We start from the raw sequence: 27048 nt of genomic DNA, 5'->3' as shown, positions 1-27048 counted from the left end.
TGCGTGCTCGTTCAGTTAGTTTTAGGGGAGCGTGCCTAGTTGCAGGGCTCCCCTGTGAGCATGAACGTGGTGTTGGGCTGGAGGTTGGTCCTGTACTCTGAGGTGGGTATAGGGAAAGGAATGGGAGTCTGCTTAGCCTGGCGCCTTGTTCTCTGACGTTGCTCCTTTGTGGTTTTTGTCTTGCAGGTTAAACGCCTCCCTGTCTGCTCATCCTGAGAAAGATGAGCTGATCCTTTTCGGAGGTGAATATTTCAATGGCCAAAAAGTAAAGTATATGTTTTTCTTTCCTCCCAACCTTTCGGGGCTCATTTGAAGTAAATTTAAGTTGGTGATATAAATGTGTCCTGTCACCCCCTCTTGCGCTCCCACATGCTAAGTGTCAAGCCTGAGGCGAGGTGTGCATGGCTAGTCACCAGAATCCCCTAGGGACCCACTGCAGGGACTTGACTGCTGCAGGGGTCCTGGCCTCTCTTAGTCAGCAGAGCCTGGCTCTGTTGGGCCATATGTGCATGGCGTACTGTTGCTGGGTTGCTCTTGTTGAGCCCTGTGATGCTGGGCCTCATGCTAGGCGTGCGGTCTGTGACATTGTGCCCACAGGCCAGCCTTCAGAGCTGTTTGGAATATAGAACGTGTTAGTGAAATTGGAGTCTAGAAGGAAAGGAATCCTCCAGTGCCTGCCTCAAGCTTTAGTCATCTCACTGGACAGCTTGCTTTCTGTGTTTTCACACATTTAAAACTGGCTTAAGTTCAGAGTGTGACAGGAATGCTGGGCCTGTGCAGCAGAGGCTCTCAGACCCTGAGGAGTAAGTCGGCAAACAGGGACGCAGTCCCTGACTTGTAGGGTCTCCTCTGTGTCTGCACACTGGCACTCGGCCCCTGACTTGTAAGTCCTCTGTGAGCTGAGTGTAGAGTGGGGAAAGGATGCTGTGTGGCCATGCTGTTCATCATGTCAGAGTGTTGTTCAATGGTGGTGCAGTACTCTTTAAGGAACAGTGGTGTGTGAGGTGGAGCCCATCCATGGGCTGAGGTTAGAATTCTGGGCCCATGTTAAGGTGGGCTGGGCTGAGGGGGAGGAGGTTTGGTGCCTTAGGCATGCACAGTGCATCTTCCAGTTAGCATTTTTACCTGGTCATAGGTTCATTGAGACTTAAGCCTGTGGCAAGTCCGGAGCATCTGTCATGTCCTCACAGACAGTTTTCAGGCTTGCACATGGCCTTTCTGCACTGGTATGGGTCAGTTCACAAGCTTCCTGCAGAGCGTATCTGCTGCTGTCACCTGGCTGCCTGCATGCTGTCTGTGGCATTGATCCACTTCTTTCCTGCAGACCTTCATGTATAATGAACTCTACATCTACAGTATCAGAAAGGACACCTGGACAAAAGTTGACATCCCTGGCCCACCTCCCAGGCGCTGTGCTCATCAGGTAAGGCCAGAACTGACTGCCGTAGTCATCTGCACACGGAAGGCTGTCATTTCTTTTTTTAATTAATTAACTTATTTTTATTAATTTATTTTTTTTACACTCCAGATTTTATTCCCACCCCCATCTACCCTCTAACTGTTCCACATCCCACATACCCTCCCCACCCTCCTGTCTCCAGGAGGATATCCCCACCCCTCACCCCACCTGACCTCTCAACTCCCTGAGGCCTCCAGTCTCTTGAGAGCTAGGTGCATCATCTCTGAATGAACACAGACCTGATAGTCCTCTACTGTATGTGTGTTGGGGTCCTCGTATCAGCTGTTGTAAGCTGCCTGATTGGTGTTCTAGTATCTAAGAAATCTCAGGGGTCCAGGTTAATTGAGACTGCTGGTCCTCCTACAGGATCACCCTTCTCCTCAGCTTCTTTCAGTCTTCCCTAATTCAACAACAGAAGTCAGCTATCCATTGGGTGCAAATATCCGCATCTGATTCTTTCAGCTGCTTGTTGGGTCTTTCAGAGGGCAGTCATGCTAGGTCCCTTTTTGTGAGCCCTCCATAGCCTCAGTAATAATGTCAGGCCTTGGGACCGCCCCTTGAGATGGATCCCACTTTGGGTCTGTCACTGGACCTTCTTTTCCCCAGGCTCCTCTCCATTTCCATCCCTGTAATTCTTACAGGAACAATTATGGGTCAGAGTTGTAACTGTGGAATGGCAACCCCATCCCTCACTTGATGCCCTGTCTTTCTGCTGGAGGTGGGCTCTATAAGTTCCCTCTCCCCACTGTAGGGCATTTCATCTAAGGTCCTTCCCTTTGAATCCTGAGAGTCTCTCACCTCCCAGGTTTCTGGTTCATTCTGAAGGGTACCGCCAACCTCCTATCTTCTGAGGTTGCCTGTTTCCATTCTTTCTGCTGACCTTCAGGGCTTCAGTCCTTTTCCCCTCAAGGCTGTCATTTCACCTGGGTCTTTGAGATAGGATCTCTGTAGCTCAGGCTAGTTTTGAACTCACGGCCTCCTCTTGCCTTAAGCCTCCCGTGTGATGGAATGAGAGGCTGGAGCTGCCATCCTGGGTTCTGCATCTTCCCTGGACTCCTTCCTGAGTTTCAGAGCACTAGTCTGGAGGGACGGAGCCCCTGCTCTGAATCTTGTGCTGAGCGAAGGCACTGCCGTGTGTTTTGAATAAGTGTACGGTAACGCTTTTTTAGGTTAGAGCATCCGGTGTGCCCCGGGGCTGGGCTGGTGCTGAGCACAGCACAGTGCAGTGTTCAGAGTGGGTCAGATGGTGCTGGTTGGTTTTGTCAGCTTGACATAAGCTAGAGTCACCTGCAGAGAGGAAACCTCCTTTGAGGAAGTGTCTCCGTGTTGGTCCTGGGCAGGTGGTCCTGTGTCCTGTAAGAAAGCAGGCTGAACAAGCCGTGGGGAGAGGCAGTAAGCAGCATCCCTCCATGGCTCCTGCTTCCATTCCTGACTCCAGGATCCTCTCCAAGTCTGCTCTGTTTTAGCAGGGCAGGATGCAGGCTACAGCGCTCATGAAGGGTAAGGAAAGAGGAGTTGCAGTTGGTTGGAGTGACAGCTGGGTTCTCACCGGCCTCTGGGTGTCAGTGAGCTGTGGATGGAAAGATGGGTGCGCACTGAGTGAGTGCCTGTGAAGGAGCACCCCTGGCCAACAGCCCAGTCCTGCTTCTGCCTCCTCTGTGTGCTGCTCGCCCTCTGGTGCTGGGATGCAGCAGTGACTCACTTGGCCTTTCCCGCTGAGGTCTCTGTTTTGTGCCTGGTTCAGTTTTGAGGGTGTTTGGCTTGGGTAGAGCTCGGGTTCCTTCTGTCAGCAGAAGGGTGAGGCTGACGTCAGAGACCTGGGTTGTCTTTATGTGTATATGCATGTGCATGTGTGTATATGTACACACACACAGTGCACACGTGCTGGCTGGCTGTGTGGATGGTCTCAGTTTCGCTTTTGGACACTTACTTTCCCTGTGTTCCATACAGTGACAAGGGAATGCCAACACCTGGGAGCGCATGGCCTTGGTGGGGCACCTCAGTGGGGCTGTCCTCCTTTGCACCTATGTGGGCTGTACCAGTTGATACCTGGTCATGTGGCCATGTTCTGGTTCTGTCTGACCCAGAGGGAAGGGTGGTTGCCACCAGTTTACCTATTGTTTGGGGAATTGCTGCTCATGTGCAGTGTGTGTGTTTTCAAGTGCTTTTCTGTTCTGTTTTGCTTTTGGTTTATTTCCAACCAAGTGCAGCAGTGAGGGCCCAGGGGAAGCTGCCTGTGGGATGCAGAGGGCAGGATCAGACAGTGACAGGGGAAGTGCATATAGCCAGTCCAGTCTGAGGACTCCATGACCTGTGAGTGGTTTGGGTTCTGCCTCCCTAGTGCTGGGATTAAAGGCGTGCGCCACCATGCCCGGCCTGTGGCTTATTTCTTATGTGTGCAGACTTAAAAAGCCTCTGGGCACTGTTTGTCTAGATGGTGAGTGGGAAGTACACACACCTTAGGTTTGCTTTCATTGTGCCCCTTGCACACAAGCTCAGCTTTCTCATGTGTGTGGCCAAGCACATGTCATGGCACATGGGGGAATCAGAGGACAGCTCTTGGAAGTCAGTTCTCCCTCTCACTGTGGGTTCCAGGATGGCACTCAGCCATCGGGTATGCGCAGTAAGCCCTCTTACCCTCTGGGCCCTCTTACTGACCCTGTTTCTGTTGGTGCCGGGCAACTGGGATCACTAAGTGACCAAGCTCTTCTATATTCACACCTTGGTCTACATAGTGAGTTCCAGGTCGACTAGGACTGTGTAGTGTGACCTACTGAGAAGAGAAGAAGCTGAGCCACCTCTCAGCAGTGCCAGAAGCTCCCCGAGAGATGGTGGCTAGAGAGTCCCTTGGGGTTAAACAGCTCAGCACTAAATCCCAAGTGGGAACTGCCTCCTCAGGTGGTTTTTGTTTTGTTTTCACTTTTTTTCCAGTGTGGAGTATATTGATGTTTTTCCTACTTGTGTGTATTTTTGAATAACCAAAAGACTGCCCTCTGTTCTGCCTCTGACTTATATAATGGTGGAGTGTATATTGCCAGGGGTGGGGAAGTGTATCTGTATTTTAAAAATTTTAATTTATATTTCATGTGCATTGGTGTTTTGCCAGCATGCATGTCTGTGTGAGGATGTCAGCTCCCTGGAACTGGAGTTACAGTTGTGAGCTGCCATGCGTGTGCTGGGATTTGAACCTGGGTCTTCTGGAAGAGAAGCCAGTGCTTTTAACTGCTGAGCCATCTCTAGCCCTGTATATGTGTCTTTTTAACTTTAAAATTTTTTTTATATCATTTATTGTGTGTGTATGTGTTTACTTTTTACTTATGTTTTTGTTTGTTTTTTTGAGACAGTTTTTTTGGGTAGCCCTAGCTGTCCTGGAACCTAGCTGTCTGTAGGCCAGGGTGGTTTCAAACTCACAAAGATCCGCCTGCCTCTGCCTCCCAAGTGCTGGGATTAAAGGCCTGTGCCACCACTGCCTGGAGCACGCGCATGCGTGTCTACGCACATGTTTATCAGGTTCGAGGTCTGAGGAAGCTTTTGGAGAGTCGGTTCTCTCCTTAGAGTGCGTGGCTTCCAGAGATTGAGCTCAGCCATCGGGTTGGAGGCGAGCACCTCCCCTGCTGAGCCCCTCCCCTGCTGAGCCCCTCCCCTGCTGAGCCCCTCCCCTGCTGAGCACCTCCCCTGCTGAGCCCCTTCCCTGCGTGCTCCTTTCCCAGTACTTCCAGTACTTGATGGCTTCCTCTGCCGCACTCTTCCTAGCTCCTCTGAGGCTCACCTCTTCAGGATTCTTCTCCCCAGAGGCAGTTGGAGCTGCAGACCCCTCTAGACACGACTGCAGCTCCCTGCATACTCCATTCTTGGGCCTTTGTGAGTTTAGATCTTTGGAGTCTCGAGGGTTCTGATGGATTCAGATGGTATTTGGCCTGCCGATTACAGAACGTAGCAGTTATTTATCCTACAAATACTTGGAAAATTTTGTCCAGATACCTTTCTGTAAGGAAGGAAGTCTTCATGATTCAGACTATGGGAGGGTGACTGTGTAGCCGCTTATGATCTCTCGGTGAAAATGTGTTCTCAAGCTGCATTGCCTGAAGTGACTGGCATTCGGTTCTTCATGAACTCACTGTTGTGGAGTTCCTGCCTGTGCTCAGTGTACCTCTTCCTTCTTGGGGCGTAGGTTTATACGACAGAGCCAACCTCCCAACCTCCTCCCTACCCAACCTCCTGAGTGCTTACTTACTGTACCTTCTTTAAGAACTGTGCTGTGGGGCTGGAGATGGCTCCGTGTTAAGAGCACCTTGATCTGCTCTGGGCCTGGCGAGAGTCACAGGCCTGCCTCGCTCAGCTTGCTTCTCGATTTCAGGCCTGAGCAAAGAGCCCAGGGCTAAGTAGTGGCAGGTTGGTGCTTTTCTTTTCTGAGGCAGTCTCACTATGGAGCCTTGGGTCTTGAACCCACAGAGCTAGATCAGCCTGCCTCTGCTTCCCAGGCTTTGGGTTCAGGGTGTGAAGCACTGTCCTGTCACTGGGTTACCCGTTCTCTGCAGTGTTAGCGCAGTCGTGGGGCTCTGCACCCGCAGCAGGGAGCCCATCCCATGGCAATCCCTGGAAGCGCTAGCTTGAGTTTTGATTCTCTGGGCTGAGGGGCTGGTATGGCATTGCTCTGCTTGCCATGCGTCCTCTGGCTGGACTGGTTGAGACCATGGACACTCGTGCAGAGGGAACCCGAGGCAGGCCTTCCTTCACCGCTCCTGTCAGCCCTTTCCAGTCTTATGTCTTGTCTGTGCTGCTGTATGTGACACATGCCACGTTAGAGGAGTCTGCTCTTCACAGCTTGGGAGGCATCTTAGTGCTCTTAGTGCTCTGTAGCATCTTAGTGCTCTGTAGGGTGTGGTGCTGGTAGAGGGTCAGAAGCTTAGAGTAATCCTTCCATACATAATGAGGTTGAGGCTAACCTGGGCTACATGAGGCTTTGTTTTTATTTTTATTTTTTTATTATCTTTACTCTTTTCTCACACTCCAGTTGCTATCCCCGTCCCGTTCAGCCCTCCAACAGTTCCTCATCCCATTCCTTCCCCCACCTATCTTCAAGAGGATGTCCCCACCCCAACCCCTACACCCACCAGACCTCCCCACTCCCTGGGGCCCCAAGTCTCTCAAGGGCTAGGTGCTTCCTCTCACTGAGGCCAGACCAGGCCGTCCTCCACTGTGTATGTGGCGGGGGCCTCTTTAGCTCTTTGGAAATAAGTCTGGGATGTTCCACCAACTCTTGATGCTGTGTTCATGCTCCTTCGTGGGGTACTTTTAGATGAGTGGTAGATGCTTGGTGCCTAGGAGTGGGCTCAGTGGACTGACACAGGTTGGGGAATTGGGGCTCTTGTTGCACACTTGTGAGGACCTGAATTAGGATTTCAGTATCCATGTAAAAACATAGGTGTGGTTGCACACATACCTGTAACCCTAATGTTGGCAGGGGTAGAGACAGGAAGATCACTGGAGCTCGCCACACTAGCCTAGCAACAGGTTCAGTGAAAGACCTTGTCTTAAGGAGAGTAAGGGAGGAGGTGCTAGAACAGGCCACTCAGCATCCTCCTCTACCTCTGCACCCAGACACAGGCATGTGCAGCCCCGTGATACGTGTATATATCTCTATACATATACATGTGCACAGACCTCACTCAGCTGCATACATTTCACATACATGTCCATATACACATACATTCACGCCTTAGACACATACATATGTGTATATACCTCATACACTCACACATGTGCATACAGTCTCTATACACTCATACACACCTCACACAGGTATATATGTCTTTTTTATATATATATATATACACACACACACACACACACACACACACACACACACAAAGGTATATATGTCATACCTTACACTCCTGCCCATATACTTTACACAGTTGCGTATGCTGTACATATACATGTACACAGACATTTTTACCTCACACTCTCCCAAGTGCATACGATTCTTCCTGGACAGTATGTTGTCTGAATGGAAGTAGATGTTTATCTTGCAGTTTAGGGAAACATGGGTGTGTTGGGTCTTTGAGTATAATTAATATGCCTAGGGAAGTTTGTTCTAGAAGCTTCCCCTTGGAGGCAAGAGACAGTGACTGAGGGAGTGACTGAGATTCTAGGTGGATGGTGTTGATACTGCTGTGGTCATGCTGGGCCAGCTATGCTGTCTTGGGGGCTCACCTAATCTGTTTGCTTTCTTTTAACAGGCTGTGGTGGTACCCCAGGGTGGTGGGCAGCTGTGGGTCTTCGGTGGGGAGTTTGCATCTCCCGATGGCGAGCAGTTCTACCATTACAAGGACCTCTGGGTCCTGCACTTGGCCACCAAGACCTGGGAACAGATTCGGTAAGATTCTGGACATGAGCCTGGTCCTGGCCTCAGCTTGTGTTCCTGATTAGGTTTGAGTTATGGGCAGGGCAAGGAGTGGGTAGGGTACTGTCCTGTGTGCCGGGAAGAGCTTTGGTGGAGGCATTGTTTGGGGTGGTGAGCCGTGAGCAGTGTTGGGCCTGAATCACCCTGTCTTAGCTGCTGCAAGTAGATCTGAACATGATAGAGACATGTTGTGTTTGGACCAGGGTGGCCCTGAGTCAGGATGGGGCAACCTTCATGGGTCTCAGGAAGCCTGGCTTAGGGTGCTGGGGCTTGAGTCCACCTCTGCTGCATGCCACCACTGTGTCTCTGTTACTGTATCTGCATGAGAATTGCTGTGCAGAGGAGCCTGGCAGACTGGCTGATTGCCAGCAGATTTACTGACTTCATCTTCTTTGGGTTCCACTGAGTCCTGTGCCAAGCACAGTGTAAGGGTGCTGTCCTTTCTGCTGGTAAACCGCTAAGCCAGTGTTGGAACAGGGACCAGAGTCTCCTGGCCTTTATTTTTTATTTACTTATTTATTTATTTTTTCTTGGTTTTTCGAGACAGGGTTTCTCTGTGCAGCCCTGGCTGTCCCGGAACTCACTCTGTAGACCAGGCTGGCCTCGAACTCAGAAATCTGCCTGCCTCTGCCTCCCAAGGGCTGGGATTAAAGGCGTGTGCCACCCCTGCCAAGCACTCTCCTGGCCTTTATGTATGCAGTGGTCAGTCAGTCTGTCTGTCTGTCTGTATGCCTTGCACACTGAAAGAAGGCACCAGATCCCATTATAGGTGGTTGTGAGCCACCACATGATTGCTAGGAATTGAACTCGGGACCTTTGGAAGAGTGGTGAGTCCTCTTTGAGCCATCTCTCCAGCCCCTTAGTTACCAGTCTTTTTTTTTTTTTTTTTTTTTTAATGTATCTAAGTACACTGTAGCTGTCTTCAGACACCCCAGAAGAGAGCATCAGATCCCATTACAGATGGTTGTGAACCACCACGTGGTTGCTGGGAATTGAACTCAGGACCTCTGGAAGAGCAGTCAGTGCTCTTAATCGCTGAGCCATCTCTTCAACCCGGCAAAGTAGATTGTATTTTTAGTGTGTGTGGTTTCTGCTTCTAAAACTCTTGAATTTCCAAATAAACAGTGCTCTTCTCTGAGGCTCAGAATTATGTAACAAAGCAGGCTGTAGGGCAGCTCCACAAAGCTTTCATCCCTCCACCTTTTCTGTTGGAGACAGAGTCTCACCATGTAGCCCTGGCTGGCTGAGACCTAGCTGGCTTGTAGAGAGTCCCAGTCAGGAAAGCCCAGGAGATTTCCGGTCACTTGGCTCCATGTCAGGTCATGTGAGAAGCCAGTGTGCCCTGACCTGCTCCCCCTGTCCTCATCATAGGTTCTGTCTGAATGTATGCTTCCCTGTACATTGGCTTTGAGAGACCAGCAGTGTTCATTCTGTGAACAGGGTCCTTTTCTCTTGGCTCAGCACGTTGAGAGTCTGCACATCGCCACGTCCCACGGCAGGCAGAGGTTTGCACTGCTGTTCAGCATGGGTTTGTGCGCGCTGGCTCTAGCCTGGCTGGCAAGCAGATTCTTGTTCCATAGCCAAGTGGCACTACCCAGCAGCCCCAGAGAGACTCGTTGCTGCATCCGGGCGAGTGTGGCAACTCTAGTCTCTGCTTCCCTGCGTTAGTGCATGTTTCTGTAGCTGTTGACAGTCAGCAGACATCCATGCACACGAAGTCACTTCAGCTGCTTGCTCTCAGGAGGACAAGCGTCATGGTCACAGGAGCCTGTCAGTGCATCAGTGCTGGGGACACAGCAGTGCTCAGGGCCATTTGGAGAGTCTTTCAGCCTCCAGCTTGAGTGAGAGCTGCACACAGTGCCTGATTTACATAGAGTTGGCCTGGTTCTGGTTTGGCAGTGTAGATTCTGTGTGCATACCTGTGAGTCATAAAGAAGGTACACAGACACCAAGGCCAGACCTCATTCCCCTGCAGTGGAGGGTAAGCAGAGGGCTGCACTGGTCTCCTCCTCCTCTTTAAGCAGGAGTGCTGACTCAGCCTTGGCCTGTGATCACCAGGCCATGTGCAGTGACGCCCTTCCCTCCACATGACTGGTAGCTGGTGCTGGTTAACATCTTTCCCTGTATTTGAAGCCTAATCAGAAAACGAAGAGGTTGGAACACCGATAGGAGAGTCAGAGCCCACAAGGACAACAGAAACCATATCCCTTGTTGGGTATGTGTCCATGCCCAGGAGAACCCTCTTGATAGTTTGTTGTTGCTTGTTGCGGTCTGTTTCTGTTTTGATTTTCTGAGACAGTCTTTCACTCTCTAGGCCAGACTGGCTTTGCATTCACAGCAGTCCTGCCTCAGCTTCCTGAGTTTCATGCCCACTGCAATAGCTTTATAGTAGCTCTTATTGTAGAGTGACTTATGTAAAGCTATATTATCCTTTAAAGTGCCTGACACCTGTGTTAGGGTTTTTAAAGAAACTGCTGATAGAATGAGTCTTTATATAAGAACAGGAGTTATTACACAGGCTTAGTCTGTGGTCCAGCTATTCCAACAATGGCTGTGTCCTGATGGAAAGTCTTAATAGTTGTTTGGTCTACAAGGCTGGATGTCTCAGATGGTCTTCAGCCTATGTTAAACCGTAAGCAGCAGGCTTGAATACCAGTAAAGGAATGAACTTGCCAGTGAAAGTGACGGTGACCAGGCAGAAAGCAAAAGCTTCCTGCTTCCATGTCCTTTTGTCTAGGCTGCCACCAGAAGGTACGGCCCAGATTTAGTTGGGTCTTTCCCTTTCACGTGATCCAAAATAAGAAAAATCCCCGACAGGTGTACTCACCAGCATGGGTTTTAGTTAATTCCAAGTGGTCAAGTTGACAACCAGGAACAGCTGTCACACTGCCAGGCCTGAGAACCTTGAGAGCTGACCCCCTACACTCATACAAAGCCAGGCACAGTGGCACATACTAGCCTGAACACTATGGGGAGGATGTGGGGGAGGAGACAGGTCCAAGACCAGCTGAGGTAGTTAATCCTGTTTCAGTGGGAGACTGGCTCAGTAGATGAGTAGAGAGAGATTGAGGAATTTACCAGTGTCGACCTGTTTTCCACTTATGCACAGAAAGACTTAAGAACGCACACATGTAACACCCCGCCCATATACATAATCATAAATAAAGTATATGATTGAGTCTTCTTAGTGCATTTGCAATATGCAGTGTCAGTCAAAGGATTTCTAGGCCCTAAAAAGAAACCACTCCGCTCCTCAGCCGCCCAGTCCCCAGTTCGCCTCAGTTTGCCTCTTGTGGCTGCCGGGAGAAGTCTGAAACTCTGTGGCCTTCGGTGTCTGTCTGTCCCTCAGCATGAGCTTTTCAAGTTCGCCATGTTGTAGTGTGTGCAGTGTTTAATTCCACAGACCAGTGATCTGTTGGTGGGCATTGGGGTTTCTATATTTTCATATGCAATAATGCTTACTTCAGTAGATAATCAAGAAAAATTAGTGTAAAAGTGTGTGTGGTTAGCCAGGTGTGGTGGTGCATGCCTTTAATTCCAGTACTTGGGAGGTAGAGGCAAGCAGATCTTTGTAAGTTTGAGTTCGGAGCCAGCCTGGTCTACAAAGTGAGTTCCAGGACTGTTAAACAGAGAAACCCTGCTTTAAGAAAAGCCAAAAAAAAAGGTCTGTTCTATGATAGACCTTGTGACCTCGAGCCCGGAATTCCAGTGGAATTCAGTCATTTGCTAAGCTTGGCATGGCCTTGGCCAGTAGGTGCTGGGTAGTGTTGAAGTACAATCATGACAGAACTCAGAGCACCAGTGTTGAGTGCTTGGCTGCTCTCTCTGAGCTGCACTGGGGTCTGATGCATGGACATCCTCTGTGTCTAGCTCACAGCGGTCGGCCGGGGCTGGGGTTGGGGATGTTGGCTGGCAGCACTCCCTGTGGGAATGCCATTCTGCGCACAGCCCAGAAGAGCTAAGAGCTTGGCGCCCACACTATTGCGTGTGTGTCTTTGTGCTATACATAGGCTTCTGCATGAGTGGGGCAGGCTAATTTTTCAAACTCCATATTTAGGATTGACGGCAATTGAAAACCCTATTGGAGATTGGAATATAAAATGGGCTCTTGGGAGAGTGGCTCTGTTTTTCTAGAGGGGAACGTGGAACCTTTTTATAGCCCCTTCCCATTTTTTTTTTAGTTACAAAATAGTGGTGTGTCACTGTTGCTGCCACAAGTGAGTGGAGCCTTGGCATCTGGCTCAGCCCGAGGATGACCTGTGGGGTTCCTGTTGAGGAAGCTGTTAGGAGGCTGGCCTGTGCCTCCATGGTTCTGGGGACATATAGCCAGCTTGCCAGGGGCCTTGACTTCTGTCATTGAGTGGCGCGGGAATGCCCCATCTCTGCTGTGTCTGTTCTAGAGTAATTTGGTGTCTTTGAGGTGTGTGAGTGTGCTGCTTCAGTTGGACAGTGAGCACCTTCTCCAGACTCCACATGCGAGTGTGTCCGCAGCTCTCCACGGGAGCTTGCCTCTGACCAACAGCACTCAGTTCTGTCTTGAGCTTGTGCCTGTGAGAACACAGCTGTGCTGTCTCCTCACCCTGGGATGTGGCCTGCTTCCCAAGAAGGCCTTTGCCCATGTGCACGGCAAGGCCCACTCTGCAGCATGAGCCAGGAAGCCTGTGTGTGTGCAAGGCTCTGCGTTAGACTGGCTCTTTTGAGCCTGGGAATTGGTGTCTGCTGGTTTTAATCATGAATACTGGTGCTAGAACGTGCTTACTAACTTAGAAGGAATAGAAAGCTGGGAGAAGGCAAAACATTGGTTGTCAGATTGTACATCCTCGTCCTAGTGAGATTTTCTGTGGGGGGCTATAAGTAAGGGTGAAGGAGACCTGACTGAAGCTGCCGTCCGGATAGAGTGGAAGGCGTAAGGCAAGACTACACTAAAGGCGCCTGAAGCTTGAGTCTCTAGGATGTGTGTCTAGAGAAGGTATTGATGGCCTCTGGCTGACCTTCTGTAGACAAGTGCCGTCCTGAGTAGCAGCAGCAGGGAGGTTGGTGATGTGAAGGGCCTTGTGGAGCACTGAGAAGTCCTCATTCTGGATTGAGCCAGGGTAGCTAGCACCCTTGTGATGTGCCTTGAATGCTGCATCTGAACGCTCATGAATGGTGGCTTCGGGGCAGGAGCCTTCCAGTGTTGAGATTCTCTGTGTGTGTGTTTGGTGAGAGCCTTGAGGCAAGAGTTTCTCTCTGTAGCAGAACACTGACTATCCTGGACTAGCTTTGTAGGCCAGGCTGGCCGGGAACTCACTGCTACCCCTGCTGCCTCCGGAGTGCTGAGATTGAAGGCGTGTGCCCCCTTACCTCACCCGACCTTTTTTTTTTTTTTCTTTGTAAGTTGTATTTTATTTGTTGTGTGTGGGGCGAGAGACTGTGGATGCGGTGTCTGTGGAAGCCAGAAGAGGGCGTCAGATCCTCAGGATGCATGGCTGTGAGCTACCCAGTGTGTGCTCCAAACGGACCCCGGAATTTCTAGGAGAGCAACAAGTGCTTTTAACTTCTGGGCAATCTCCAGCCCGCAGCCTTGGGGATTTTTACATAAAACCCTGTTTGTAGAATTTTTACATCCCCCTGAGGAGCAGCGGGTGGAACTGGAGAGAGTACTGCACAGTGGGGCTGGGGCACTGATTCCCCAGTAGGAGAGGCTCTCTTAAAGAGCGGCTACTGTGAACCTGCTATCCACACTGTGGCCTTCCTCTGGCAGCCAGCGCTTCTTCACCTTGGCAAGTGCTCCTCCCTCTCCCCCCTCCCCTCCCCTCCCCTCCCCTCCCCTCACTTCCCTTCCCCCTCCTCTCTGTCCACTGGGGAAAGCTTGAGGAGTGCAGAAGGCGCTGTGCAGCTCAGAGCTTTACAGCCTGCGTTGTCTTCCATGCTTAGGAAGTCTTAGGCTGGTTCTTTTTAAGCAATGTTATCTGCTAGAATGTAGTAGAATTTCCACTTAAGCCTGTAGCTGGGGAAGTTTATATTCTTGTTCTTGCGTGTGTGTGTGTGTGTGTGTGTGTGTGTGTGTGTGTGTGTGAGAGAGAGAGAGAGAGAGAGAGATTGGAGATATGGGGGGGGGGGTAATATGTGTGTGGAGGCCAGAGGTCAGTATTTGCAGTATTTTGTGTCTTCGTTAATGCTCTCCATCATAGCCTTGAGACAATCTCTCTCTCAGTCAACCTGGCACTCACCAGTTGGCAAGGTGCCTGACCAGGTAGCCCAGGACCCGCCTATCTCCATCCCAGCATTGGAAGCCCAGGGGCACACTGCCATCTGAGCCGGGCTTTTTTTTTTTTTTACTTTTTAAAGATTTATTTATTTATTTATTTATTTATTGTATGTGAGTGTACTGTCGCTGTCTTCATACACAGTAGAATAGGGCATCAGAATCCATTACAGATGGTTGTGAGCCACAATGTGGTTGCTGGGGATTGAACTCCAGACCTCTGGAAGAGCAGTCCGTGCTCTCAACTGCTGAGTCATCTGTCCAGCCCTAGAATATATTTTATTAGTATAATTTGAAGTTTGACAGAATCCAATTTTTGTATTTTACCTAAAAAACATTTATTCCAAGTCACAGATTCTGCTATTCAGGAAGCCTTTTTTTTCTGTTTGGGACTTGAACCCAGGGTCTTATACATGCTTGGGAGACACTCTTGCTCCCTCCTGAAGTCCTATAGCACTGGCCTGGACCATCAGGCTGATTCCAGTCATTTGAGGAGATAATGAAGGGAACTTACTAAGTTCATTGAAAATGGAAATCAAGGGCTGAGGGTACGGTTCAGTGGTCAATAGTGCTGGCTGCTTCCAGAGGAACAGGGTTCAGTTCCCAGCACCCACATGGCAGCTCACAGCTGTTGTAACTCCAGTTCCGGGATCTGATGGCTTGTAAGTGTACCTGGCACCCACATGGGACACATGGCACACAAGCATGTGTGAGCTAGACCCCACACACATAAAATACATACAAATGAAGATTTAAAATCAATGGATAAACCTTAAAACACACACACACACAGAAATACCTAATGTAATGTTTTTTTATTCCTCTTCATTTTAGATCAACAGGGGGTCCTTCAGGTCGAAGCGGGCATCGGATGGTGGCCTGGAAGCGACAGCTAATTCTTTTTGGTGGCTTCCATGAAAGTGCAAGGTTAGTACAGCAGATCTGTTAATACTCCTGTGGAGCTGGAGCAGAGGGTAGAGGCCCACAAGCAAGCGGTCTCATCACGAGTGGAGACGCTGTTGCTCGCTCCCTAGGTGTGGCAGCCGCAGTGACCAACAGCCACGTGAAATAGTGAGGAAACCGTGGGTCTGTCCTTACATTACGTCATCAGCTACTGTGCACAAGGTTGCGGGTGGAGCCAGCACAGCCCTTCCCTCTTACAGACCTGCAGATTGCCGGTCACCATTTCACGGTGGGGTTTTCCAGGGGGCTGGGGAGTGGCAGTCATTTAAAATTAGAACCTTTTGCAAAACTTACTTAAGATATTTTAGGGGGCGGAGAGCTGGCTCACTAGGGGAGAGCGCTTGCTGCTCCCCAGAGGACCTGAGCTCAGCTTCCAGCACCCGAGTCTGAGAGCTCAAAACAGCGTGTCCTGTGCACCCACACAAACCTATCACACAAATAAGCCTTTTTAAAGTATAAACCCATTTGGGAAGCAGACAGACAAAATGACAGTCCCATACTGAATGCAGTCACCATCTGTATTAAATTAGCTTGACTTTTAAATGCCACCGTTCGGCGTTTTCCTCGAGAAAGAGTTTGAGCTGAAAGTTGCAGTTTGAAGCCTGAGCACACTGGAAGGAAGGAAGTCTTCAGGAGCCTGCAGGCGCCCATCCTCCGTGTGCTTGCTGAGCGACTTGTGGGTTTGAGGGGCAGCCATCGGTCAGGTCCCCTGGATTTCCTGGCTTTCTCCAGGGCAGAAGAGGCCAATGATCAGCTCTCCCTCCGCAGCCTTCAGGGCTCACAGTGGCCTTCAGACCCGTAGCGTGGACTATTCAGATGCACTGTGTGGAGCAATGGTTGTCCCGACCTGCACATGCTCCCCTGTGGACAGTTAGCTCCTCATAGCTGCAGGGCAGTGCCTCTTCTGTGACAGTCACACCATAATACCAAGCCTCCTCTCACGGCCTCTGTGCTGAGTACTTTGGTACCTGAATCTCTGGCTCCAAGCAGAGCTAGTGTTAGGTGGAAACTTCCTGTCATGCTTGGGTGGGGGTAGGAAGGCTTTGTTACTGTCCTTTGGCTGTATGGGATGCCCTGCCCAATTCTTACCAAACTCGTCTCCAGCCCATGTGATTCACTGTCTGTCTTAAGGTCTCAGAGTAGCTGAATTTCATGTCCCTGTTAAGATGGTAGTTGTCACTGGGTAGGAAATGGGTAAGTTTCACGGTAAGCTCTCCTGTGTCTGGCTGCTGTGGCTTTTTATCCTTTTGTAAATGCAGGATTTACAAGCCCTTGAATGGGGATTCTTGAAGCACATAACTGGTTGAAATACAAGTTTGCCTTCCTGCTTTCCCTACCATCTGTGGTCCTTTTCTCCTCCCAGGGACTACATCTACTACAGTGATGTGTACACCTTCAGCCTGGACACCTTCCAGTGGAGCAAGCTGTCCCCATCAGGCCCCGGGCCCACGCCCAGGTCAGGCTGCCTGATGGCTGTCACTCCCCAGGGCAGCATAGCCATCTATGGAGGTTACTCAAAGCAGGTAAGGGCTGGGAATGAAAGGAGCTTCCGCCTGCTGCTCCTCAGTGTGTCCACGGAGGCTTGCTGTGAGCTGTGAGCGGCTTTCTCTGAGCTGTGCACTGCAGTTTGCTGACATGGCTCTGCTCCTCTTTAAAACACAGGGTTTGTTTTGTTTTGTTTTTTGAGGCCGAGTTTCTCTGTGCAGCACTGCCTGTCCTACACTCACTTTACAGACCAGGCTGGACTCAAAATCAGAGATCAGCCTTTGCCTCCTGAGTTCTGGGATTAAAGTTAAGTGCCACTACTGCCTGACCAGAGATGGGCTTGTGTGCGTGTGTGCGTATAGGTCGGGCATTAACATCAGGCGTCTTCCTTAGTTGCTCTTTGCCACACTGTTTTGAGCAGGCCTCCTGGCACGTGCTTGCCTGTGGCTGTGGCTCTGCCGTCTCCCAGCACTGGGGCCACAGATACGGCCTGCCAAGCCTGGCTTTGCACGCGTAGGGAATGACTCGCCAGCCTCCCATGGTCGCTGCTGTGAACAGTCTGTATTTATACTGTTGCCGTTGTAACGTGGTATCTGCAGGCAACTGTAGCAGTGTTCCCATGCCCAGACTTGGGAGTCCCTCTGGCTTAGGGAGCGTTTGTGTCTGCAGACAGTGGCTACCCACTTGCCCTGCTCCTCACTGTGTGTTACAAGTCCTGATATCGCCATGAAACAGAGATAGAGTATTTTCTTATTTTTTTCTTTAAAATCCTTTATGACCCAAAAATTCTTGAATACATAGTTAACCTGAATTTTTAAGTGAACGCCTGCAGGTCCCAAAGAGTCTGCCATTCCTGTTTTAGCTTAGTTGTATGATCATGTGTTCACACATGTGCAGGGTTATCCCTGAATGTGTGAGTGAGTATGTCTACATGTGCATTCGTGTGGGAGGCAGGTAGAGGTCAGTGTTGACTGTCATGGCTTACCTGCAGCCAGTGTGTCACTCATAGTGTGACTCTTCTTCCCTTTAGGCCCCATGCAGTCCTTTCTGCCTTGTTAGCTCTTGTACTCCACAACCTCAGCTTATTGCTTTTTTATTTTATTTTATTTTATTTTATTTTATTTATTTATTTATTTATTTATTATTATTATTTTTTTATTTTTTGAGACCGGTCAGTGGACACATGGTGTCTGCATGGTCGGTGTTAGAGCATTCGGCGTCGCCTCTGTAACCCTGTTGATGAGCTTTCTTCCCTAGGGACCTACATTGTACCTTCTGCAATATGAGGGCTAGCCAGCTAGCGAGGAGGTTTGCAGGTCAGTTCTACCCTGATTGTCTTCCAAGCAAAGCGTGTAGTAGAGTCAACAGTAGGGCTTACCATCTTGGTGGGTAACCAAGAGCTTGTGCTGTGTTAGCTGTTTCTGGGGCCTCCTTGACCAGTATCTCAAATTAAGCTATCTTACACCTGGCTCAGATTTTCAGTTAAAAATTCATGTCTTCTGGGGTAGTCACTCTCCACACTTGCAGGGCACCCGTGTTCAAATTCCATCTGTCTGTCTGTCTGTCTGTCTGTCTGTCTCTATCTATCTAAATTCATTGAGTTAGTTAATTCAGTTAAGCAGTAGTGAGTTTCTGTGAGGGTTTTCATGCACCCTAAGTTTTGGGGTGAACCACAGTCACCCACCCCTCCTCTCCCTGCTCCTCCTGTCACCATGCTCAAGTGTTTTTGTTTTTGTTTTTAAGATTTATTTATTATTATATCTAAGTATATTGTAGCTGTCTTCAGATGCACCAGAAGAGGGCATCAGATCTCATTACAGATGGTTTGAGCCACCATGTGGTTGCTGGGATTTGAACTCAGGACCTTTGGAAGAGCAGTCGGTGCTCTTAACCACTGAGCCATCTCTCCAGCCCCTCCCCCCATTTTTGTTTTTGTTTTTTTGTTTTTGGTTTTTGTTTTGTTGTTTGTTTTTTCGAGACAGGGTTTCTCTTTATAGCCCTGGCTGTCCTGGAACTCACTTTGTAGACCAGGCTGGGCTCAAACTCAGAAATCTGCCTGCCTCTGCCTCCCGAGTGCTGGGATTAAAGGCATGTGCTACCACGCCCAGCATGCTCAAGGGTTTTAACCCCTAGTGTTCTCCCATTTCTCCAGTCAAGCCCTGGCTTCCCTGGGTCTGCTCTGAGTGCTCCAAGTGGCATGTTGCTGACCCTCCACAGTCCCCATGCCTGTAGGTGGCATCCGCATGGCTTGCTTTCAGCATGGTGAGCATAAGGCTCGTGTAGATGAGGAGGCCCAGTGGGGCTGCGGTGCACATGGGGGCCCGTTCTCTGATAGTGCAGTAAGATACTACGGATTAGGGACATATAAAGGAAAGATAGTTTGTTTCAGCCCTCCTAGACTATGAAGGCACACTCTGCTATAAAGTGAACTGAGAGGGTTGGACATGGATGGTTCATGGCAGATGGGGTCACAGTGGTGCATCATGTGTGAGAGGAAGCACCCAGGGAGTCTGAGGTCTGAGGTCAGACTTGCTATTTCCTTAGAGCTTGACTTGCAAAAACACCTGAGGGTCTGGAGAGACAGCTCAATGGTAAGAGCACTGGCTGCTCTTCCAGAGGTCCTGAGTTCAATTCCCAGCAACCACATGGTGGCTCCCAACCATCTGTAATGGGATCAAATGCTCTATTCTGGTGTGTCAGTGTGTCTGAAGGTATGCATAAAATAAATCTTAAAGCCACAAAACCAGCCTGAGAGCAGCATTGGTCTCTAAGGACAGTACCTCCTGTGCCCACTTACCTCCCAGCTGCCATTCTTTTTTTTTTTTTTAAGATTTATTTATTATTATACATAAATTCACTGTAACTGTCTTCAGACACCCCAGAAGAGGGCATCAGATCTCATTATGGGTGGTTGTGAGCCACCATATGGTTGCTGGGATTTGAACTCAGGACCTTTGGAAGAGCAGTCAGTGCCCTTACCCGCTGAGCCATCTCACCAGCCCCCCCAGCTGCCATTCTTGCCATAGCCTCTGGACAGTACAGATGGAAAGGGGATCAGGGCTGACAGCCCCGAGCTCAGTTAGCATGCAGGGCTTGTAGGCCGACCTGAGCCCTGGTAGAGAGGTAACAGGAGGGAAGATGAGGGATGTGTGGACCGGTTGGTCCCTGATCAGCATAGCTTCTGCATGTCCCCGGGTGGGATAAGCAGCAGCACTGCTGGCAGGACAGGGCCCGGGTGCTGCTCAGCCTTTCTGTAATGTAGACTGTAAGATGAAGTATAGTAAGGAGGAGGATTGAAGCACAGACGTACAAAGAAGACACTTAAATGGACTGGCGTCTTCCCCAGGGTAAGCATCGTTGCAAGCAGCAGTGCTCCCTGGGTGCTGAGTAGATGTGTGCGCCCTGCCCTCAGGGCCAACAGCCAGCAAGCATCGCTGCTGGACACTCAAGGCTAGGCCTGGGGACCTGAGGGTCCCAGAGGTCTAAATGGTGGCCACATGCTTCTTTCCGGAAACAGTGAGTCAGCATGTCACCTGAATGGTGGACGGCTGGTGACACACAGGGGCTGCAGTTGGGTATAGCTGAACTGTGCAGACCTGTGGGTGGACAGGGGTTCTGTGCAGAGCACCCCGCAGTGTCGCAGCGTGGATGGCCATTGGCGGTGGCTCTAAAATCAATCAGCCAGAGCCCGGCCTCCGTGGAGCTGCAGCTCCTCTCGGGTGCTCCTGCAGCACAGCAGGGCTGCTTCTCAGGACTCCTTTGTTTTGCAGAGAGTCAAGAAAGATGTGGACAAAGGCACCCAGCACTCAGACATGTTCCTGCTGAAGCCTGCGGAAGGGGGAGAAGGTACTGCTGTGCCTTGAGACTTGGCTTGGCTGTGTCCTTGGGGTGGGTTACGGTTAGCGCTGGTGCAGAAGCCAAGCGAAGCCTGTGCCTCCCTCTTATCAAGTGGGAACTGCATGGAGTTGCCTGGAGCCAAGGGCCAGACTGCCTTTCTCTGGAGTGGCTGGGCCAAGCTGCCTGTGTGACATGAGTGCCTTTTCTGTACCTTGCAACCTAGCAGGAGCCCAAGGCACTCAGCCACTTGTGTCCCCCTCCAAAGCCAAGTGTGACATTTGAGTTCTTAGGTATAGCCTTCATGCTTACAGGTAGATGGGGAAGCACTTAGGGAAGGGCCCTGTGCTTGTGTTCTCAGGGCCCCAGCGTGTGTAAGCCATGTGGACAGATAGCGTGCTCAGAGAGGAGGGGAGGGGCTGCTGCTTTCCTGTCCTTCTTGATGGTTCTGTTCTTACTCCGAGCACAGAAACATTACTAAAATGTGGAAATCTGTGGGGTCTGGGTTCCTGTTTTACTGGGGGCTGTGGCCTGGGCTTTGGGGTGCACAGCTTGGGGCTGAGGCTGAGTTCTGGTGCCAGGCCTGCTGCAGAGCTGACTGTGCTTTGCGGCCCTGGGGGCCTCTGCTGTGAGGTCAGGAAAGTGTGCACAGATGTCCTCCTCCTCCTCTGCTCTAGCGGCCTTCCAGTGACGTCTCTGAGCTGACCCACCCGTGAGCGCTTCTGGGTGGCTGCAGTGGCCAGTAGTGCTAGGGGGAGATCATTTATCCGCTAGGTTTGGGGACCTGAGGAACTTGACCTTGGAGGCTAATCTCTTAACCTGTGTACCCAGCCCCGAGCCCTGAGCCCCGTGAAGAGGGAGTCCTGTGTCAGGAGCAGGTCCCTGCTGAGCTTCACAGTGAAGGATGGTGGCCTCACTCCGGGCTGCGTGCTGGTGTGTTTCAGTCCCCACAAGGCCAACGGCTGACGATGAGCTGACTTGGTGACCACGACCCAGTGCACGGTCGCTAGCACTTTTCAATGGCAGGCTAGCTTTTTCTTCCTGTAGTAGTGCTTAGACCTTTCTATGTCATACTCAGCACTGTCGGTCAGATGAATGTGGCATCTGTGGGAAAGCACAGAGCAGCCTAGCCGACTGCAGAGGAGAGATGGTGTCACATTCTGGATTCGCTGCCTTAGGACCCTAGGGAGGCGCACTTTAGCTCATGAACCTCCTCTAGCAAGATGGCACCTCCACATCTGTTTCTTCTGCCTCTCAGTAGTCGGTGCCAGGGTCCCTCAGAAGGCAGTGTCACACAGCTGAGCTTTGAGAAGGACAGGCCTTGAGGGTTGCTGAGTGGCATCTCTCTTCCTTCACAGGGAACAAAATGAGGCTCCTTCCCTAAACAGTCTCAGACGCTTGAAATTATGCTCCCGCCATGTGCCTGGGTTCTCTCTGTGTCCTCACTGGTTCTCAGTGAGCCCCCTTACCCCTTCCTCTGTTCTTTCCTTACAGGCAAATGGGCTTGGACCAGGATTAACCCTTCGGGGGTCAAGCCTACTGCAAGGTCTGGCTTTTCTGTGGCTGTGGCTCCAAATCATCAGATACTGGTCTTCGGGGGCGTGTGTGATGAGGAAGAGGAGGAGAGCCTGGAGGGCTCCTTCTTCAGTGACCTGTATATCTATGATTCGGCCAAGAGTCGCTGGTTTGCAGCACAGCTGAAGGTAGCCTAGGCTCCTGGATCTTACATCATTACCTGTCTTACCTGTCTGTTTCCTGCCCGCTCTCAAGCCTGGTCCTCCCTTTTGAAGGCACATGTACTCTTCTGTGTAGGTCGTGGGTGACTAGGCTTGGGACCCTTTTGGCTTTGTAGCCCGTTCCTTCTTGATGTCAGCCACCACTCCCTGGCAGTGAGGTGCTAAGACATGTCATGTTCTCTATGGCAGTTAATGTCTGTCACTTGAACCCATCCCTGGTTTCCAATCACCCTTTCAACTGTCACTGTCACTGCAGCTACTGCCTAGGCCTTGCCCGGAACAGACAGATTAGCAGGTTCATGAAGGAGCTCAGGCAGCCCTGACATCTCTACAAGTAAACGGCTTGGTGTGCAGGAAGCTAATGAGTACCTGCTGTGTGCTCAGCCGCATGAAAGGGTCTCTGATAGACAGAGAGCAGCCTTGGACGTGTGGGCCCCTGCTCTGAGGAGCTACATACATTAGGCACAGCCACTCGGGGTCCCCAACATTGCCAAGAGCACTGAGCCCCGCCTCGTAGGTTAGCCTCTTATTTAAAGATGACTTGGCCCTCAGGCCCCATGATGTTCTTCAGGGACTGTTCTGTGTGAGACTCGCACTTCGGCCTCAGGATGAAGTGGGTCTTGAGTCTAGAACAGGGAGCTGACCCAGGTTGGCTGGAGGTCATAGCTGGAATATTTAAATATGGCTCAGCAAATGGCATCATGTGAGCACAGCGTTTTGCCCAGTGACAGAGGCTACTACAGAGTTAGTCGGGTGCACTCTGCGGAGTGGCCAGAGGGACAAAGTACATGTCCTCTTGCGGGGGACCCGGGGGGAGGGTACCTATGAAGTGCTGGTAACTGAGGGGCCTCATTCTGGATGTGGTCTTGAAGATGAGTAGAGTGCTGGCCTCTTGTCAGCCAGTCCTGCTGTTGCCTAGGAGTGGAGACTGTGTCCCTCCCTCCTGTAGATAAGAATTGTGAATGGATCGGATTTCCCAAGACAAGCCTCAGAGATATACTGCCTGCATGTTAGCCAGGCCTGTTCCCCTGTTGGGCCTCAGGCATGACAGTCCCTCCTTACAGTGATGGCTAGGACTCCATTCCTGGCTGGCTACTCCTCTTCGCACAAGCCTATGATTGTCATGTTAGAGCTAGGGCTGTCACTGCCCTGTGGTACAGCTTGCGTTGTGTTAACAGGGCCCCAAGTCTGAGAAGAAGAAACGGAGGCGGGGCAAGGCAGAGGATCCTGAAGGCACCACTGAACAGGAGACTGGGGGGAGCAGTGCCCCAGAGCCACTGGAGGTGATAAAAGAGGTGGTGTCTGAAGACGGGACAGTGGTCACCATTAAGCAAGTACTCACTCCCTCAGGGTTGGGGGTGCAGCCCTCACCTAAGGCTGATGACAGTGCCTCAGAGGCCAGCAGCACTGGACAGGAGCCATGCCCTCGTTCCAACGCCATGCTGGCTGTCAAGCATGGACTGCTGTACGTCTATGGCGGCATGTTTGAAGCTGGTGACCGCCAGGTGACCCTTAGTGACCTCTACTGCCTTGACCTTCACAAGATGGAAGAGTGGAAAACCTTGGTGGAGATGGATCCGAGTAAGCCGGGTGGGCGGGGGCCCATTATGGAGCGAGAGTCTTTTTCAAAGCGGTCCCTGCTCTTACCCCTGGGCAGATTTCCCCAGGAAGAGCCTGGGGATGGGGCAGCCTTATGTGGTACACTCCTGAGTGCTCCTGAGTGCTCTGGGTGTTCTGGGTGCTAGCAGGGACAAAGTGAGGAGCAGCGTAAGTCACTGGTACTGGGTCAGGCCTCCTGCACTTGCCTTCCTTCTCTGGGGACAGTGCAGAGCAGGCAGGACTTTCTGCCCTTGGTGCTGGGCACTGGGGTGGCAACTCTCTCCATCTTTGCTCTGAAACCCTGACCTGCTCATTTATCCCATACTGCTGTTGGTCCTGTGATGGTCTGTGTGTCCCTGGCTGACTTGGAACTTGATATATAATCCAGGCTGGCCTCAAACTGAAGTAGATCCACCTGCCTCTGCCTCCTGAGTGCTGGGATTAAAGGTGGGACCTGCCATGCCTGGATCCATCATCCTCTCTTTGAGGCTCGAGACTAAACCTGCATGTCTAGGGAAAGGCTCTGCCCATAATGCAGAGCTGTAGGGGTTCAGGAAGAGCCAGCCTCCGTTCAGCTACCCATATGGCAATATGGCTGGAGTTAGTGCCCACCACAGAGTCTCAGGCCCAGGTTGCCATGAGGCTTCAGGGTAGGAAAGGTGGTTCCCATCCCATGCCTGAGTGGAAGGAGGAAGAGGCTCTGTGAGGTGGTGCCAGCTCCCAACTTGGGTGCCTCCCCTGGACCCCAGACTGCACCCAGAACCCCGTGTGGGTTATGCTTTGTCAGAATCCCAGGAGTGGCTGGAGGAGTCGGACTCAGAAGAGGACAGCAGCTCAGATGAAGAGAGTGCAGATGGAGAGGATGAAGACCAGGAGGACAGTGCTGAGGAGGGAGCAGGTGAGAGCCACAGTCAGATGCACCTGCGCCATGCTGCTGCTGAGGGGCCTTGCTTGACAGTGCTTGTGTTGGGGTGGGTCTAAGCAGGTTGCCATTCAGTGTACCCCCGCCCTGACCCCTCTGACCTGCCTGACTGAGCAACCTCGTTCTCATTTTTCCTTTTGGGATGGGAAGATCCGCAGCACCCAGAGGTGGCCCGTGGGGAGCAATTCGAAGAGTACCTGTCCCGGACTGAGCAGCACTGGCTGAAGCTGGCCCGGAGCCATGTGGGGCCTGAAGCAAAGGAGAAGAAAGTGTTGAAAGTAGCCCAGGCCATGGCAAAATCATGCTTTGATGATGCAGTTCAAGACATTGCACAGGCCAGACACTAGACTGCGCAATGGTTTCACCATCACTGGTGTCGAGCCAGGAGTGAGGAGGCCCTGCAGAGTGGTCTTCTGTGAGCCTTGGGTGCCCACAGTCTGACGGGGGCTAGCCTGACTTCACAGTGGCTTCTGTCCACGTGGAACGAGGGTTAGAGTGGGATGTGAATTTGAGGCCCACAGGCTGTGTGCTTCTGTCATAATAAAACTGGGCTGTGTGCTCTAAGGTTTTCTTTCTTCTACAGAGCAAGATGACAATGTGCTATGTGTCATCAGACTGCAGGTCACTAACAACCCAGCAGTCATTTGAAGCTGCTGGGCAGTGCTTACATCTGCTGTGCTAGCTGGCCTTTGCCACCTGGCCTTGTTCTGTGGGTCTCAGAATATTCTGGGTTCATGGATATGTCCATCGGCTCTACTGCAATGTTTTTGGGGCTTTTCCTCCCTCATTTTCAGACAAGTATTGTACCTTTATTTATATGAATGTACATGCCAGTATTCACAGTGGCTAGAAGAGGGGATTGGGGGAAAAAGAGCTGGTTTTACATGGGCACTGGGAACTGAACCTGGGTCTTATAGAAAAGCAGCAGTGCTCTTAACCTCGGAGCCATTGCTCCAGCCCCTCCATTGCAGTCTTAGGAGGAGGAGGCGCTGACGCTCTCCCTTCCCTTTTCCTTTGTGGGCACAGGGCTGTCTTCTGTGAAAGGCTGGAGGACAAGGACCTAGCCCCTGATGATATCAGCCGTTTGACACTTGGCCCTGGAGCAGGGGCTCCGTTGCATTAAGAGTGAGCACCAGGCCAGGCTGAGCCACACAGTGAGACTCTGTTTCCACTGTGTGAGAGAGAAGCTCTAAGGAGTCAGCTCCGTCCTGGGCAGTACCTGCTGCTTGTCCTGGTCAGTGAGCCCATGGAGTGAGTGGAAGAAGACAGGCGTGGAGCTGTGAGGCAGGAAGGGCATGTCTAAGCGACCAGCCTCCAGACACGGCTCCACAGTCACTCACACACCTCATCTGTCGGTCCAGTGTCACTCTGGCTGGCCTGTGCGGCCCAGGATGCTGAGCAGGGCCACCTGGACTGTCACCTGGTCCTTTTGCCTACTTCTGACAAAGAGTCTGGCTAGTGGTATAGGTTTAGTGGGTTAAGTATCCCCAGGAGCAGCTGAGCTAGCCCACCCAGTTCATGCCATTAGCCGAGGCTGAGGGGAGGCTTAAAGGCCCTGGATCTTTTGGGGTTGGCAGAGTAGAATGAAAACAGAACCATCAAGCAGGCTGGAACACTTTATTGTTCTTTGGTTTAGTTTGTTTCAAGACAGGGTCTCATCGGGTATTCCCGGGTGTTCTGGAACTCATTACTTAGACCAGGCTGGACTCAATTACACTCAGAGAATTACCTGCCTCTGCCTCCCAAGTGCAGCAGTAAAAACACGAACCATCCTGCCCGGCTGGAAACACATCATTATAAGTATGAATTTTTTTTTAATGGTTTGACAGTAGTGTTCATTGTGACTATTGAGTGGACTGCTGTCGGGAGCAAGTGAGTGGCCAGACGACAAAGTGGAAATACAGAGGTGCCCAGGCTAGAAAGCAGCCTTCCCACCAGAGAAACATCATGCTTCCCACCTGCTCTTGGCACACACATCATGACAGCCGCATAGGCACACGCCTTCCTGGTATGTCGTAGGGAGGAGACGGAATAGTTGGTCTTGATATGGTGAGGCTCCAGCCCTAGTGTGTGAGGTCCATGCTGAGTGCTGCCGGTCACTCAGGTCCTCGTGCCAAGTGAACAAGGTACTGCGCCTGTCACGGGTAGGCTAACATGCAGGAGCAGAGTGCTTCCCCAAGGGACTTGTCTCGGGGTCTCAGTCACTGTCCTTGGCACAGGCCTGTGCAGTGGAGACCCAGGTAGCTGTCAGCACAGCCCGCCACAGTGCAGGGGCTGGAGATGGCTGGGCTGCTCTGAGCTCCTTGCTTCCCAGGCTCAGTGCCCAGAGGCAGGACTCAAGCCCTGGGGCTTGTCCTGGAAATGAGGGAAGTGGGGTGACCCTCTCTGATGGGAAGG

General features: G+C 51.3%; 1 protein-coding gene across 8 annotated transcripts in view; it reads left to right on the top strand.

Annotated features, from left to right (window-relative positions):
• Klhdc4 (kelch domain containing 4) overlaps positions 1–25237 on the top strand; it is a 33276-nt gene extending 8039 nt beyond the window's left edge. Inside the window, exons 3-12 of one of the 8 annotated variants that reach the window (NM_145605.2) lie at positions 187–265; positions 1325–1423; positions 7702–7838; positions 14947–15039; positions 16439–16598; positions 20331–20406; positions 21889–22097; positions 23309–23711; positions 24517–24627; positions 24802–25237. In NM_145605.2, coding sequence (NP_663580.2) covers positions 187–265; positions 1325–1423; positions 7702–7838; positions 14947–15039; positions 16439–16598; positions 20331–20406; positions 21889–22097; positions 23309–23711; positions 24517–24627; positions 24802–24998 — 1564 coding nt within the window. In that variant the 3' untranslated portion in view covers positions 24999–25237. Of the gene's footprint in view, positions 1–186; positions 271–1324; positions 1424–7701; positions 7839–14946; positions 15040–15686; positions 16270–16438; positions 16599–20330; positions 20407–21888; positions 22098–23308; positions 23712–24516; positions 24628–24791 lie in introns of those variants that run through there. The other 7 variants (XM_011248370.3, XM_006530948.4, XM_030243519.1 and 4 more) reach the window with 7 other exon arrangements.
• Positions 25238–27048: the final 1811 nt, after the last annotated feature.

The sequence above is a fragment of the Mus musculus genome, chromosome 8 (assembly GCF_000001635.26).
Source record: "Mus musculus strain C57BL/6J chromosome 8, GRCm38.p6 C57BL/6J".
NCBI lineage: Eukaryota > Metazoa > Chordata > Mammalia > Rodentia > Muridae > Mus > Mus musculus.
Note: the sequence above shows the minus strand (reverse complement) of the source record. Positions and strands in the feature narration are given on the sequence as shown.